This window comes from Grus americana, chromosome 1 (genome assembly GCF_028858705.1).
Source record: "Grus americana isolate bGruAme1 chromosome 1, bGruAme1.mat, whole genome shotgun sequence".
In the NCBI taxonomy this organism is placed as follows: Eukaryota; Metazoa; Chordata; class Aves; order Gruiformes; family Gruidae; genus Grus; species Grus americana.
The window spans coordinates 208,104,839-208,121,426 of NC_072852.1; the positions used below are offsets into that span (position 1 = coordinate 208,104,839).

At 38.3% G+C, this 16,588-nt stretch overlaps 1 protein-coding gene across 1 annotated transcript in view; it reads right to left on the minus strand.

Moving 5' to 3' along the window:
- Positions 1-7,178: 7,178 nt before the first annotated feature.
- DEUP1 (deuterosome assembly protein 1) overlaps positions 7,179-16,588 on the minus strand; it is a 50,183-nt gene continuing 40,773 nt past the window's right edge. The window contains exons 13-14 of the mRNA XM_054812710.1: positions 13,362-13,662; positions 7,179-7,375 (exon numbers count right to left, since the gene is read on the minus strand). Of these exons, the coding sequence (XP_054668685.1) occupies positions 7,205-7,375; positions 13,362-13,662 (472 nt within the window). The 3' untranslated portion in view covers positions 7,179-7,204. The remainder of the gene's footprint in view (positions 7,376-13,361; positions 13,663-16,588) is intronic.

Sequence of the window (16,588 nt, forward strand, 5' to 3'; positions counted from 1 at the left end):
CTTGGAATCTTCAAATTATTTTGCAAAAAAATGTGACTTATTGTGAAAGCCTACATTATGTAATAATTTTTTCATTAAACACTATATAGTTCACTCAAAAAGAATTTCTTTTTGCTGTGAGATGCCAACATGCAAAGCAAACGCTTAAGGATCCGCCGGAAGGAGTCTTACAGAAGTTGAAAAGGGAGATTCTGCCAGTTTATGGTGAAGTAACTGAGAACAAACTACATAAACACAGGTAGTTGTTTATCTGAATGTTAAATATTTAGATCTGTATAAAGTGGCAATAAAAAAGGTGATTTTGGATACAGCCCTTGATTTTTTTTTTAATATTTTTTTCAAGGAAGGAAAAGTAACATTAGTGTAACTTTGATCTCTCATCTACTTGCTGAAGTGAGCTGCTGTCCTGTGACATCCCTCTCTCCCCCTTACTTAAAGGAAGCTGTGAGTACAGCTTAGGCAGTTTTATTCTAGGAAATCAAGCTATAAATTCCGATCAAAATGCTTCAATAATCCTGTATTCTTCTACAGCCCTTTCTCATCCAAATATTTTTAGGTGCTCAGCAAGCATTAACCATCAGAAGACTTTGGGGAGGGCAACTGAGAACTCTTGACTGCTGCTTAAATACAGGCCAAGCAAGGAAGAATGTGATGCGGCCGTGCACTGACACATAGTAGGAAATATTTCTGTGCCGAAAGTCAAAGGCCCCTCCAGTCTTTACTTCATGTGCTGTCTTTTGGCACGGGGATAGTCCCAGGGAAGTTGGTGGGACTGTTCTCACACGTGCCAGTGGAAGACTGTGCCTTGCTTCCAGCATTAACCCTGTGTATTGTTCCTGTGCGGAGTTCTGCTGCCAGCCGAGGTGGTTCTGCAAAGAAAATAATCTAGGCAAGCAAAGGCAATTCCCTGCAGTAGGCTTTGCCCTAAGGCACGTGTTCCCCAAGTGGGGCGAGTCTCTGGCCAGCTATAAACTGACGGGGTTCAGGATGAGACACATACCCCAGGGATGCCGGGATGGCCACAGCACATGACGCTTGCTGTGCCACCGCTGTCGGTAGTGCCTAGAATTAAACTGGCCCTGTGGACTGAGTTGTTTTTGAAATACAAAATGTGCTAAAAGCTAGAAGGAAGAGTTTGGATGAGCTGTTAGGTTGGATGTGTGCACAACAAACCACAGACCAGCCAGCCATCGTGGTATGCACAGAAGAGTTTACCTGGCAAGTGACCAGCGGGACCAGCTCACCGAGCCCTGTACTGAGCCTGAAAATTATCTGCTTTGGTACCGAGAACCGCTTCCTCCAGCTGGGGAGATCTGAAATGATGCATCTGTAAAAGTAATTGCTCAGTCTGTGTTGTCTCCCAGCTGCTTCTGTCCTCCCAGGCACCAAATCCTTTTTGTCCTATTTTTATTTTATCCTCAGTTGGGGAGTTTGGTAGTTACCCTTTTTTGAAAGGCGGTGTTCAGCTTGAATGACATTTGTGCCTGAGGAAGTGAACAAAAGTGTGTGGTTTAAATCTGTGTTCTGCAGGGTACCTGGTGTCTTGGGCATCTAGAGTAGAAGCAAACTTTCCGCTAACCTTTTCCATAGATTCCTCATCTTCCTTTTCCACAGATACTGAACCGAGGTTTTCCTGTCCCTGCTCATTCTGTGGTACTTTCTGGCGGCTCTAACAAAGTGCCTGTGACTTTCCCGTCTCTGAGGAGTGGATTTATTTCAGTCCGTTGCACCTGCACAGCTTTTTTACAGCCCAAGCAGTAACTTTATAATTCAGAAAGCCTTCCCTGAAACTGTTCAGAGTCCTTATGTGAGTGTTTTTCCCCTTCATTTTCTGCAAGAGTTGAGTCTGTGACACATAAGAGCAATTAAGTAGCTGATAACAACTAAATAGGTAAAAGGTCAGTTGGGTTAGAAAATATTTAAGATTACTTCTCTAATGAGATGTTTCATTTCTACTGCCTTTTCTGATGCTTTCCCTTTTTCTCTTGTCATCTGCAAATTCTTCAGGTTACAATAATCATATTTTCAGAGCCAAATGTTTATTAATATGAACCTATGGCTTAATGCTAATAAGAGACATTGTGTATTCCAATTCTCTGAAATGTGCAATTTTACTGAGTGCTAATTGAGAGGAAAACAGTGTTACACATTCTGAATTGTTCCTTATGCAGAAGCTAGAATTGATTTCACAGTTTGAATCTTTAAAAAAAAAAAAAAAGAATACATTTCTCTCTAGTAAACAATGAAGTTGAATTCTGACATTTTCTACCAAATTCCCTTTAACTAGCATCAGATGTGAGAATGCTCATTTCAAAAAATGGTATGAAGCCTCTGTAGACAGAAACTGTCAAAAATCACCAGGAAATAATCGGGAAGTAAATTAATGGCAGTTGCCCAAATGTCAACTCCTGTGAACTTCTCAGCCAAAGGTGTAACTGTGTCTCTGGTTTTTTAACTGTATGTATTACTCCAAGTGTCAGTTGCCTTCAAAGATGTTTTAGAAATAGGGTTTCAAATCTTTTCCCAGCATACAGTAGCTTGTGGGCAAAATTGAATGATTTATTACAAGCATTTTACCAGAAAACTCATGCTGAGATACTTCTTCAGCAGTGTCTTATGATACGGTTTCCAAGAGTGCTCGTTATCAGGCGAAGTCATTAAAAACCTGACATTACCTTCTGATAAATCCAGTTACAGAAGCAATTTTTTAAAACCAATTTTTCAAAGCATAAATCAAATCTGAGTCAAATACTTAAAGATCAAGGTTTGAATGGAGTTTTATAAATGTCTTCGAAGTGCTAAGAAAATAAAGGAATTGTGTCAAGTATTCTGGCAATGGGTAAGTGCCCATCTGCGTTATCCATGGCCCCAGCTCCCAAAACCAAGTGAGAGAAGGCAGCGACACTGCCCCGGTCTGAAGGAGGAACTACACGTTTTCAGAGCTCGGAGAAATTGGCTCTTGGTCTTCTGTTTCAATCCATCTACATGGAAATGTTTACTTAGTCACATCCTGATGTTTGGAAAACTGCTTTTAAATACATGCGGCAGAGAAAACGCACCATTCTCTTTTCAGATTATTTATGTTTGGTGCCCAAATGGCACACGTACAGGTGTGAACGCTCCCGTAGCTGTAGAAGATATGAACTAGAGCCTGTGCTTTGTTTCTCTGTTTCGGACCTGTGTCACAGAGATCTCATTTCTCACCAGGAGAAGTTTCTTACCAGGGCAGGTAGTTCCAGTTCATACGCTGTATACTAGCAAAACAAAGTTCTGTCATCTGTGTCCCAGCTGAGCATCTTCATCATCGTTGCAGATGGAGCTGTGAGCTGATGTCTTCTGTGCATTGCCTTTACTTGGTTGAAAGTTTCAACCAAAAAAATTCTTGTTACGGTGCTTACATGGGATACTGAGGGCCAGGACTTCTGTAGGATTTCTTGCTCCATCTGGGACTGTAGAAGGGATCACGTCAAGTAAATCCTGCATCTGTAACAGGAAATTCAGTGGCGGGGTGATTTAGGACTGTTCTTTGCACACAAACACGTTCCTCGTAAATCTCTTTGAGAGCCCCTAGCAGTTTGGTTAAGAGTAGATTAGAGGAACAAACCCATCTGTTGGTTTAGGAACGGACACTGGAGCCCTCTGTATCGGTGTCTACGGATGTTGCTCAATCCACTAGCAGAAATTTAGATGCAGTACATTAAATTACAGCCTACTTGTGGATTTGAGGGTGTCCATGTGATTAAATAGTAACTCATACCCAGTGAACTTTGAGATCTGAACCCTACAGTGAGGAAAAAAACAGCTCTCAGTTTCCACATTGGTTTGGCAATTCAAACGAGCTCTGCTATGAACAACCTTTAACCCAGCATTTTCTCAGCAGACTGCTGTGTCTGAGAAGAAAACAACTTCCCTAGCACAAGGCAGTTTGTGTCAAATCTAGTGGATAGCTATTTTGCGTAGAATAAAACGGAAAAAAAAGTGAACGTGAATGATAAAATTGGCTGTTGCAGGTTGTAAAGCCAGATGGGAATGTAATCCCATCATCTGTATGATGCAGGGTGAGGCCCTTCCCCCAGTGTCCTCTGCCTACTTCCAGCTGTTTGGTCTCGGGGAGACCCTCGGGCAGAAAGCAGCAGGGCTGAAGGAAGTTCAGTAAATAACTCTGTAAATAAAACTTTGATGACTGGCGTGACATACCACAGATGTACAATCCCCTGCGGCTCATCTCGTTAGACAGTCTCTGGTGATGACTTTTTCTCATCCCACTGGTGGTGTTCAGAGTACCTGCCGTCTCTCTGACGCTCTCCCATTCTTAGACTCCTAAATTTCCCATACAAAAAAGAAGAGAGTAAAAAAGGGCAGGAAGAAAATGCACTAAATACCCAACTTTCCTGTAAACCACTTTCAAATGTTTCTTTTCAGTTACTGTCATTTCACTGACAGCCCCATCAGAGTAAGTTTTGGGAAGCGAGTTGGACAGCAATGGTCTGGCGGCTCTTAGACCACCACCTATTTCAAAACCGTATCTCGATGAAACGTGTTGGCAACTGTGCATACATGACCTCTGGTTTTCCTTCAGCGAAAAAAGCTGGTGGCAGCCTGAACCATTGTTCTTTTTATCTAAAACAAGTCTTTCAAGTGGCAGCCAAAAATTGCTTTTCGGTAAAGCTTTGAAAAATCATAAAAGAAGTCCAGCAGTTTACAAGAATTTTCCATTGCCCAGCTATTCAAAGTAGAACAGAAATTTTCTGTATGTCTTGGGTAATTGGTAGCTCCCGAACATTGGACCTTGTCCTGTCAAATGAACTTATGATTAATTATTCATTTTTTTCATTTTTATTGGTGCTTTCAGACATTTATAGCCTTGGACCTTTTTGATTATTCCTTTTTTGACAATATACGTACATCTCCAATCTCTGTTCATAAGGTATATAATTTCTCAGTCTTTTATTATTTCTGCTGCCCATCACTCTTTAAAAAGTTTTCCAAATAACTTGAAATGTGGTACATGTTGTACAAATTATTTTTGGCCTGATAACATCAGGGATATGTATTTTCCTTCAGAAACCTCTCACCAGTTGAACCAAATTTTTACCTTTTAATACAACTGAAGCATTCAGAACCAGTGGTGTGGCTTTGACTATACCTGGCAGCAACGGGCTCTTCTTTAAATCAGGGATTGTCAGATGAGGAATTTTTGCTGATTTTAGCTGGCAAAGAGACAGGTGACCTTTCAGGTAAATATCTGTTAAAAAAATGGCACTTTGATCCATACTGTCTCAGCACATTTGTGGCACGATATGCTCTGAGCAGGAAATAACAGGAAGCAAGTAGGCTGTTCTCCTACAGATACTTGGCACTTTTCAGTGCTTTTCATGGGGAGTTTTTTATATGGCGTTACACAAAAGCCAGGCTGAAACTAACTCTGTTCTTTCATTAGCCAAAGAAGTTAGTAGCTTGGTCAGATCTGAAAATGCTTTAGAAAAAAATCCTACTCATTTTTTGATCATTTCATTCCTTCATTCGGTATCATCATGCAGACCTGTATCATGAGAGGGATCATCAGGCCTGAACTGGACTCAGAGACGTAACAATTCTGTGATGAACTGGAGCACACTGTCTTCTTGTATGTTTAAATCTTGTAGTGGCAAAGAGGTCTGGCTAACTGGCTAACAACCTGTAGTTTTTTTCTCTTGCCCTTCTGAAAGACAAGATTTTGCCATCTTTTTGCTTCTACAGATCTTTCCTGGCTTAAAATTTAGCTTCATTTCCAGAGGTTGCTAAATTTCTTCATTAGTTCTTTTAAAACTCCCAGATGCATCTCCCCTTAAGTTGATGATGCATACATATTTAGTTTGTTCAGCTGTCCTTCCATCATGTTTTTATTCAGTCCTCGTTGCTCTAGCTGAGTCTACTAATTTTCTTGAATTTTCCTGTAAAAGGTTCTTTGATGTCCTCATTTCCATTACACGTTTTATTGCAAACTGAGCCAAACTGGTATTTAAAATCTTGGTATTTTATGTAAGTGTGATGTAGTGTATTTTGTCTTAATGGAAATATAGCTTCCAAAAACAATTTACATTTTTGCCGTGGTCTTGAATATTAATGAGACTTCTTTTACTCACAAACTGGAGCCGTTTGACAGTCTGGTATTATTTTTATCCAGATTTTTCCAGGAAGTTGGCAACAGTGTATGCTGGAAAGCAGTTCTTCAGTATCTCTTTCACTGAAATTGGTGGTTCATCAACACAGTCTGTAATTTCTGTTTCGCTTGCACAGCAATAGAATTCAGTATGAATTGCAAATAAAAGGAATTTCAACATCATGCAGTTTTTCGGCACATGGAGTTGAATTAACTCTGCTCAGTTTTATAATGTTTTCCTATATTGTAGAAAAATATAAAGAAGTTAGGCCCTTACCTAAAACAAGTTGTCTGAAGTTAAAGGTTTTTCCCCTATTCCAATGCAGTTAAACAACGAGCCAATAAAATATCAAAACACCAATCCCAAAACAGGTGCTTTTGAAGATGGGATTTAAAAATCGTAAAGTATTCATGTAAAGCATGTAAAGCACTTGAGATCAGCTCTGCCCCAGGTGAACTCTATAGGGCTGGTAAAAGGGGCAATACAGGTGGCTTCAATATGTGTGCTTTGTCTATTTGTGTTCCTCTCGTGGACCTGCATGGCTTAGAGTGTAAGAGCGAGCTCAAACTTCTCATTTCAAGAGTCCCAAGAGCTGTTTCTATAGCCAAGAATAACCAGAGCATAGATAAGCTCTTTATGCTAACAGCTATAACATGGCTAAAGGCCCCTGTTATTCTTGTTCCGTGCAATCTAGAGAATTTCTCTTGGCTGATTATATTTTCAAGGGAATAATTCCACTTATTAGCCCTCTGTACATCACAGAATTGAAAGTATCTTTCTTAATTTACAGTGCTGCGACAGGGTCTCTGCTGCACACAGCTTAACTATGCAAAACCAACCTGTATATTTTAGAATATGTTTAGAGTACGATATTTTGTAATATAGTCCAGTTACAATATACCTGAATCCGTACGATAATGATTATCTTATTGAAACCTTGGCGTTAAAAATACACACTATTGGCAATGTGCCTAAATATATTAAGCAGCTAGTTGCAGATTTTAGTTCTGAGAAACTCATGGGTGATTACTTGGTTTTATTTTCTTAATTGTGTGTCTGGCTTAAGTATGCCTGCTTTGCTGTATCCTGGCATATTTTTTTAGAGTATTTTCAGAATGTCTTTGCAGTTCTTCAAGGTGTGAATTTAAACGTTCTTCAAACTCTCTTGTATGTTTCTCTTCCTCTTGAAGAAACTTTTCTGTTGTTGCAAGGAAGGACATCTCAGGGGGAGACTGAGCAATGAATAGAAAAATCACAGTTAGTAAAAAACAGAAAGTACTACAACGTGTTTGCATTACCAAAATTTACATTTGAAAAACATTTTAACCTATAGCAGCTAATAACACTGCGACATGTTATATCTCTCCAAGAAAACATGAATTTGGGTGTACATTTTTAAAAGCATTCAGGTGCCTAAATGACATAATGTGAACATGATGTTTGAATACCTGCAATATTCACAACATTAGGATGTAGATTTGCCATTAAAATTTTAAATATACCATTAGACAGAATTAAGCTGCTTCAGAAATTCCAAAATCTTTGGATCACATAATGGTTATGTTAGTCACTTGAATAATTTAGACCAGGACAGAGGACAATAATCTGGTTTTTGGAATTACAGAATATAACTAGTGTCGGGTACAGCTGATTGCCTCTGTAATTTTAGCTCTCTGCTTTCTGAGGAAAGGAAGAAAACCTATGCTCATTTCAGTACTATCAACTTCAAGCCCTGACATTCTGGAGAATGTACTAAATTTTATTTGCTGCAAGTAGTTCACTGAAAAATCTTCTTTCCATTTAATGAGCATTTCATAGACTGAGACATAAACCCTACCAGAATCTGTTTTAAAATGGTTGTCATGGGATGCAGAGTTGTATAAAGCAAAGGACATTGAGTGAGTCTTTGCTGGAACAAGTTCTAAATTTTTAAGCAGCAATCTTTGTTAATTCTTTTTGCTAATACTTAAGATGGATTCATTCAAATGTCTTTATCAAAAGCAATATGAAATACTTCTTTGCCTAAAAATATTATTCTTGTTTAAATAAATTCAATGTTTATTTGTATAGATAAATACAATTTTATGACATGAATTTTTAACAGTCGACTGAGAAAAAACAATATAGGAACTGTATTACTGAGTAAGAGAAAGATAATTTTCTGTCTTTATATGATCATGTATTGAGAAAGATAATTGGCATTTATTATCTTAATTAAACCATATGTTAAATAGTTTTAATAACCGAGTTATTAGTCTAGAATCTCTGGTTTTGTTTTTCCTGGAATGTAAAAAAGAGAGTTTATCTGTCAGCACATCAAAAAGGAATGGCTTCCACTGATTTAAATATTCAGATGTTTTGTGGAAAAGGCCAGTTCTATTACACCCGTAAATTTTTATTCTAGGCTCCATAGTATCAGGATAGGGTATTCCCTATTTCCACGGCAACTAGAGCCAGATTTGGTCTTTGCTTTCAGCCTGGTTTAAAACTGCCCTTTAGCAGCTTTTCAGGCCAAGAGATACTAACTAGAGAAATGCTTTAAAGCACTATTCTATTCAAGCTCTTTGCAGCAGACCTTGAGACGAAATTTAGAGATTTCCTATAGGAAACCCCTTTTCTTTTCAAAGTACAGCAAGTAAGTGATAGGCAGAAATAAATTCTGAATGTAATACCATCCTCCTAGAGTGAGACAGGCTTTCTGATGTATAGGGCTCCTAAAATGAAATTCACAGATAAAGCAGAATCTTCCTTTTCTCAGTCCCTCCAAATTAGTGTTTTAACAGGGCAGGGAAGAAAAAGTGACTTAACTTGCCATGTAGGAATAAGGAACCCAAAGGTATTGGATCACTTCATGCCACAACACTCTTCGATCAATCCCTGCACTGGCAGGGATAAAAAAGAAAGTTAATGTTCCAATGTTTGAGAAACTCTGGAGGGAGATCACCTGCCTTCTGGTTTTCCTCACAAACGCATGATTTCCAATCCATAAATCATTATTTTCATATGAAGAGTTGTTCCTGAGATTTTGAATACCATGGCTACATGCACATTTATTCCTTCATGGGCTAGGTCGCAAATATATCTCCTTGTGACATTAGGATTCAATGATAGAGTTGGCAGTACTATTTTGAGGTATTTGAAGAAGGCTTTTATGAAGAAGACATTGGATTTGGATGCTTTACTTAAAGAATCACCATGTGTTTTGCTTATTGAATACCAGCTCTAAAATCACGGATTCAATACTGAGTAAATAAAATACTTTGTGAGCAGCATAAGAAACTGGGAAAATGTGAATTTGAAATATGAATTTAATAGGTGTCATCACCTTGAGAAAAAAAGTCATGTCGGGCTTTTCCATATGGACAGCAGATTTACATGACTGCTAGCCTTCAGAAATGTTCTATCAAGTTATGAGAGATTCTCAGAGATTCATTACAACGTTGTTTACAATTGCTGACTTGTCATTACAAACATATTGACCTTATGATCAAGCTATCTTCCTAAAATGCTAGTGTCCTTTGCTTCAACTGGTACTTACTTTGATGCGTTTTTTTCTTGAAATACACTGTAAACTCCAAATGAGACATTTCTGAATTTCCTCAGAGTTGAGAGAAGAATGTTTATCACTTAGAATAGCAGATTGTGGTTCCCTACAGCTGCTTATCCAAGGGTCAGACATGACTGACCATCATTTTAGATAGGTCCCTAATGCACTGGGTTTTATGCAGTTAGAGAGAAGGTTGTATCTAAACAGGTCTAAAAGGCAACATTTCTTGTTAGCAACTAAGCTTTGCTTTCCAAGCCTCTGGTCTGTTCTTTCACTATATTCTTTATCGTCTTTACTTTCAGTGCCTGAGGAAGAAAAACCATAAAGAAACTGCTTTAATCCATGTCTCAGATGAGATTCATGGTTCCTAGTTTTGAATTTCTTTTCCTCAGATAACACTTTATGTCTTTCGGTTTTCTAACTGGAGCTGGATAGAAATGGGTTCATTGGTAAACATTCAACCTAACTTGTTTGGGTAGTTAAACAACAAGGACTCTACTTTTTCATTTCTACAGTGTCAGCTGATCCCACATCTCTTTGGTGTAGTCCAGTAATGAGAATCACCTTTTTGCCTCATCATTTGCTGGAAATGAAGGACTGCACCTGATAGAGATGCATGTTTCCACATATGAAATGTGTGCTAAATATGTCTTCTCCTTAAGCAAGAACTACTCAAAGTGCTTATGAATTAACTCTGGATTGCCAGGGAGAAGCATTTCAGGAAGCTAGGTCTATTCTCTCTCACAGACTACCTAATTAATTTGCCTAGAGTTAATCTCTTCCTTGCCTCATGAATTGTCCCAGCATTCTTGGATGCACCTTCAGCAGGGCAGCAAGGAAGCTTTAACACTTGGGATATTCTAACATTTAGTGGTCAAGTCATGACTGGTCAAATCCCAGAGTGTTAAAGTCTTCTCATATTTAGCCCCTTCTACATTCCAGGACAGTTGTTTTAATACTAAGACTAGAAATTGGTCTGGCTAATTTTAGTCTCAGTCTGACTAAATTTGGAGGCTTTTGGGGGTAGTTTCCTCTAACCTTACACTGTAATACATCTTAGGTAGCAGGTATAGATGTCTGTCTTCAATATGCTTCTGCTGAATACATGAAAATAAAAATTGAGATGCCTAGGAAATTTCCAAGCCATACAGGAAGGTTTTTAGAGGGCCAAAGTACCTAACCAGCTAGGTAATAGTAATACCTAAGAGAGAGAGGCATGGACCACAGCATGCCTCAGGGTAGGATCAAGACTGTCAAAATCATTCTTATCATGTCCAGTGGTAGAATTTCCACAACTTTCAGTTGCAATCTGTTTATTAAGCAATTTCCCACCCTTAATGTTAGAAAGTTTCCTAATACATAATTTAAATTTTCCTTGCTACAGCTTAAGTCTTTCTTGTCTTTCCAAGTCCTGAAAGCAAGAACAGATAATGTGTGTCCATCATCTGAACAGAAACATGAGAAGGCATTTGTAACTAAAAGTTGAAGATCCAGACTGGGAAGCACAACGTACATAACTGCTTGCTCCAGCTGAAATGGAGAAATTGTGTAGAAATGGACTATTCTGAAGTGGCAAATAATCTTATTCGCTATTTTTTTTAATTTATTTTCTGAAGCTGGGCATTGGACTGTTGTATGGAATAGTCTTCCCAGAGACTGGGAATGGATCAGGCAACCATTTTCTGAAGTTGTTCATTTCAGAAAGAGAATACAGCCCAATGTACTGTTCAGAGAAAGAGTATTTCCCTAGATTTGGAAAGCCTTGAAACAACAATTTTGGGGGTTATGGGAATTTCCAGTAAATCCCAGTTGAGCTTTCTAGTTTACTCTAAGGCAAGAGTGGCTTACTCTACACATGCAACCTCTAAGTAAGAATGTGAAAGGGCAGAGGTGCCAGTGGAACATTTACTGTGGTATCACCCAATGTCGGTCTGAGTGATGATTTAATTTTGGTGATCTTCTGGACTTGTACCTGCTTCAATGCCACTGATTTGGACTTAGACTCTGTATGAGAAATATCCCTTGCTTAATAGTTTCATTATGCACTTTGCCCACACACCAGCTGGAAAGTGTTTTCCTTGTAATCTAGTCAACTGCCTTGGCATTGACCCTGTCCTGACTGCCAGGTGGGAAATAGTTTCCCTGCACCTTGCAAAAGTGTCTCAGAATGGACATTTTCCCTGGTCTGGATGGAAACAGAAGCTTTGTGGTCTGCTGTCTCTGTCTGACACTTCTGACAGAAGAGAGGAGGAGAATTGGTGTTTACTAGACTTTCCTGAAGAAGTCCAGACAATTTTTTTTGCAATTAGCAGTTTAAAGAGGAAAACTCCCGAGACATGAGAAACCAAAAGCCATTTACTTAAAATTCCTGTGAATTCCTAAGAATGTAAGAATTGCAATGAGGTCAAACACCCGGCACTGTGTGGTTCTCACTGTTCTCTGACTATTAGGACACAGCTGCTGGGCCCACGGTCAGCAAAGGGCTGTGCTGCAATAAAATCCTTGCTTCCCAGGCAGGCCATCACTATGGTCCTATCTACAGTGAAGACGGTCTTCCAGCAGCCACATCTCTGACAGGAAAGGATGTGCGTCCATCCCTGAAGTGGACAGCAGAACTGGTGTACAACAACCACAAACTGCTTGAAGATGATTGTTGGTGTCATGATGCCTCTCTGCTTCTACTTGAGGTGACAAGTGGCAAGCAAATTGCCTGTTGGTTCCCCCAGTAAATGCTGAAGTCTTCCCTCTTCTCTCTCCGCAGGCTCAGCCACACACCTGCAGTTCAGGATCCCCTGGGTACAAAGATGCACGTATCACAGCTGGACAGTGAGATGGCCGCAGTCCGTTCCTTACTAATCTTTTAGTTCCATTATTTAATGATGGTGTGGTTTGCGTGGTTTGAGGTCTGGAAAATAAGTGCTAAGTTTTCAAGTGGAAAAAAATAGTGGCCTGTAGTGGAGGCCTAAGGAAGAATAGAAGATACTAAGGAAGAGGATAAACTCAAATTTAAAGAGAGATCTAAAGTAAAAGAATTATGGAAAGTTTTTCCTAAGAAGTTGCCCTGGGCCAAGTGGGATTTATCGCACTTGTCATGGAGGGTGGTAATCTCCAGCCTATGAAGACTAAAAGGAAGAATGCTGCACTATTACTCTTTCATTTCAAGAAAAATAAGGATTACAGCAGTTAGAATTTCTGTTCCTTTTCAAATACAATAGCTAACACACAGAAAATAGTTGCTGCAGTTCCTCTAATTTCATCCATCAATCGAATGCTACAGAAACTTGATTTGCACTTAAGGCAGTAAGTTTGCAGGCATTATGGAAATAGACCTAAAGCAGAGTGCCCTTATAGAAGGCAATATGAAGCAGAGTGCCCCAATACAGAAGGCAATGAGCTAAAATGTAGAAATCTCTCTCACAGTCACTTAATGGCAGGTAATTATCACCACCATTATTAGAATAGAGGTATGGCCCAGTAGGGGATGTTTAATCTCCAGAAAAACTGCATTTATGTTAGGATAAGGTATTTCCATTTTTGCTGGGCTGGCACTGTATAAATACTAATGACAACAGGGATGATCTAATTCTCGGTTCCTCCAAGGCTGCATTTGGTCCACAGATGGATCTTTGAGAATATATGTGTTATAGTGTTATAGGAAAATAGTTACTTACTGATAATTTGATTTCTTCTGCATTGTAAGCAGGGCTCAGTAAGCTGCCTGTTCTGCTCTTTTCAGGAAACGGCCCACCAAAGCCCGAAGGATACCCCATTGGTGATGATGGGGATTTATAATCTATTTTCTTTTCATGACTTCTGTGAAGTGTATGAGAAGATAAAATGCTATCACTTTTTGAACCAGTGATATTGCCTTGGCTATATAAAGCAGGACTACAGTTTCTGTGGCATCCACTGGCTGTGAACATAGCAATCTGTTGACATTCCATTTCCCATGCATCTTTCTTTTGGAAAGTTCTAAAAGAAAAAAAAAAATCAAAGTATGAAAACCAGTTTAAACTCTTAAGTTATCACAGCAAAGCCAAGGTTTTTTAAATTTTAGTTGTTTGTGTAATTTTGATTACTTAGCTGTTCAAACTGCTTCATGCATGAAGTTACAGGCATAAGATTAAGCATCACCAAGTTGCAGCAATTTAGCAACTTTGCACCTAAGTTGCTGTAAATGTCTGAGTGTGCATTCTCTGTCTGCTTCAGCTGTGACTTAAATCACACTAATTTAAACCTTTTCACTGGAGCTTAAGTTGAGTAATGTTGCCATAGAACTGTGGCAGGGTAACAGCTAAAACACAGCCTTGCTTCAGGTATCGAAGATACCAATATTCCTTAAGTGCTTGTGATAACCTTTGCCAAAGGTTATCATCCCTTTAGTTTTTCAGAGGAAGAAGCTATGTCAGCACTCTTCAGCCATGTCTTGATAACTTAGAATCATAGAACCACAGAATGGTTTGGGTTGGAAGGGACCTTAAAGATCATCTAGTTCCAACCCCCCTGCCATGGTCAGGGACACCCTCCACTAGACCACATTGCCCAAAGCCCCATCCAACCTGGCCTTGAACACTTCCAGGGATGGGGCATCCACAGCTTCTCTGGGCAACCTGTTCCAGTGCCTCACCACCCTCACAGGGAAGAATTTCTTCCTCGTATCTAGTCTAAATCGACCCTCCTTCAGCTTAAAGCCTTTACCCCTTGTCCTATCTCTCCATGTCCTTGTAAACAGTCTCCCTCCAGCTTTCTTAGCTTACAGTGTGATGGGAACTAGATTGAATTTAGCCACACAAATAGAGGAAATGACATATGAAAGTGTAAGTAAGATGGGAAACAAAAATTGTTATCAGTGGTTGGATAATTAGTCAATTATGATCTAATATCACAATATTAAACAACTATGTTCAAATAGCTAGAATTTAGAATAATTGTTTAAGTTAAATAAAAAACAGTATCAGAATCTTTAATACTGCTTTTTTACTGCAATACTAATTTTGTCACTGATTTAATGATAACACATTGGAGATTAATATGAGAAATAAAGACATTTTTTAAATACACTTTAAAAAAAATTCCACATGAACATGCTTTTGTAACAATAAAAGAAATTCTCAAGCTTACAAAAGAACTTTAAAGTATTTTATTATGATGTTCCATAACTCTTGTATCCCACTTACAGTGATCAGAATGGATGTAAAAGCATAGATTTGTATTCATTTGTAGTTCTGCAAAGCAAAAACTATTATGGTTAACAGCAACTTAAAAAAAAAGAAAACTATGTTCTTCCCCTTCAAAATATATTCTTTTCCTGGCAGTTAACTGAACAATCCTGAAACCATATTGATGAGAGCAGAGAATTTTGAGACTAGCTTGCCCAGATGTCTGCTGAATGAGACTAATTTTCAATTGCATCTTTACTTATATATAAAAATATGCAAAAAAATTTAAATTATTTCAGATTTTATTACATTTCTGTTACCATATTTCTGACTGAAGTACAAATTTCCATTGTACTGAAGTCTGTGCTTATGATAAAATTGAAAATTTAGTCTTGGGAGGTAACTACTATACTTAAACATGATAGCTGTTTGAAAAGATCCTATCATTGCAAATATCCTACAACACTTTACTAATTTGAAATGCAGCTATAAAAGCTTTTAAAGATCAAGTTCTCTGACACTAAAATATAATTATTATAAGTACTCAAGAGTATGCAGTGCTGCTCAGATCCAAGAAAAACAGCCTTTTTTTTGTTTTTTATTAAAAAAGAAGGATTTGCCAAGCACAGGGAAAGGACAGTGTTTTCTGCAGAAAGATCACACCATCATTTTCTAATCTTAATTTAAATATTTGGTGTTGGGAGATGGTGGCTGTGCAGTCTTAATGGACCCTGCTTGTACATAAGCCCTGAAACATGAAACTGAGTACTCCATAAATGGACTGTGCAGAACAACTCAGAGAACTAATGAAGAACATATTTTTCTCTGATTATAAAAGAAGTAGTGATTAAGATAGTCTGAATGCTACAGGAAAGCAAATTATAAGCATGATGCTATAATATTATATATTCTAACATAAAACTCTGAGAATATTCACCAAACCTTCCAGTTTTCTAAATCACCTAAAATGTTTACCTTTGTGGGGGCAGAGTTTTGTCCTTTCTTTCATGTTTTCTTTAAATAAATACAGTCTGCTCTTTGGGCACAAGAGAATACCTTTCTTCTTCCCCCCCCTCCATTTTCAAGTCCATTCCATCTATTCTTTGGATGAAGGGCACACTGAAATAAACCTGCCAGAACTGAAGATAGATGCCATGAATAATAAAATCACAGATTATTTTTTTTTTTCATCTTGTGTTCTGACCTTTTTGGAAGTAATTTCCTCTGTAAACCCACAGTAAAGTCTATGTGATCTGTGTTCTTTTTTTTCCCCCAGCACTGCTTCTCTATGTATTTAATAACAGTTATTACTGTTATGTTATAGCTTACTTCACTAAGACCAGAATTTTCAGACTTGGGTGCCTAAACCCTATGGTAGCTTTTAGATAGTAAAGCCAGATACCCCCCCAAAAAAGGACTGATTTTTTTAAAGGAACTCCACTTCCTACTGTAATCCATAGGATTGCTGGGGCTGTTGCTGTCTTGGAAAACCATGATGCCTACATTTAGGTGCTTTGATATGGATACTATGCCTTCAGACAGATTTCACAGTTGGGGTTTAAATTTCTGCCAGTTTAGTGAAAATAGTATCTAAGAACAGAGTTCTACTTTGAATACAAATGAAAAGGTAGACAAATATCTACACATTTGTAAAAAAACCTCTCCATTTGTAGCAATGTCAGTGGGTTTACTGTCATAGAATGTAACATATGCACATACTTCACAAAAATAATATCACT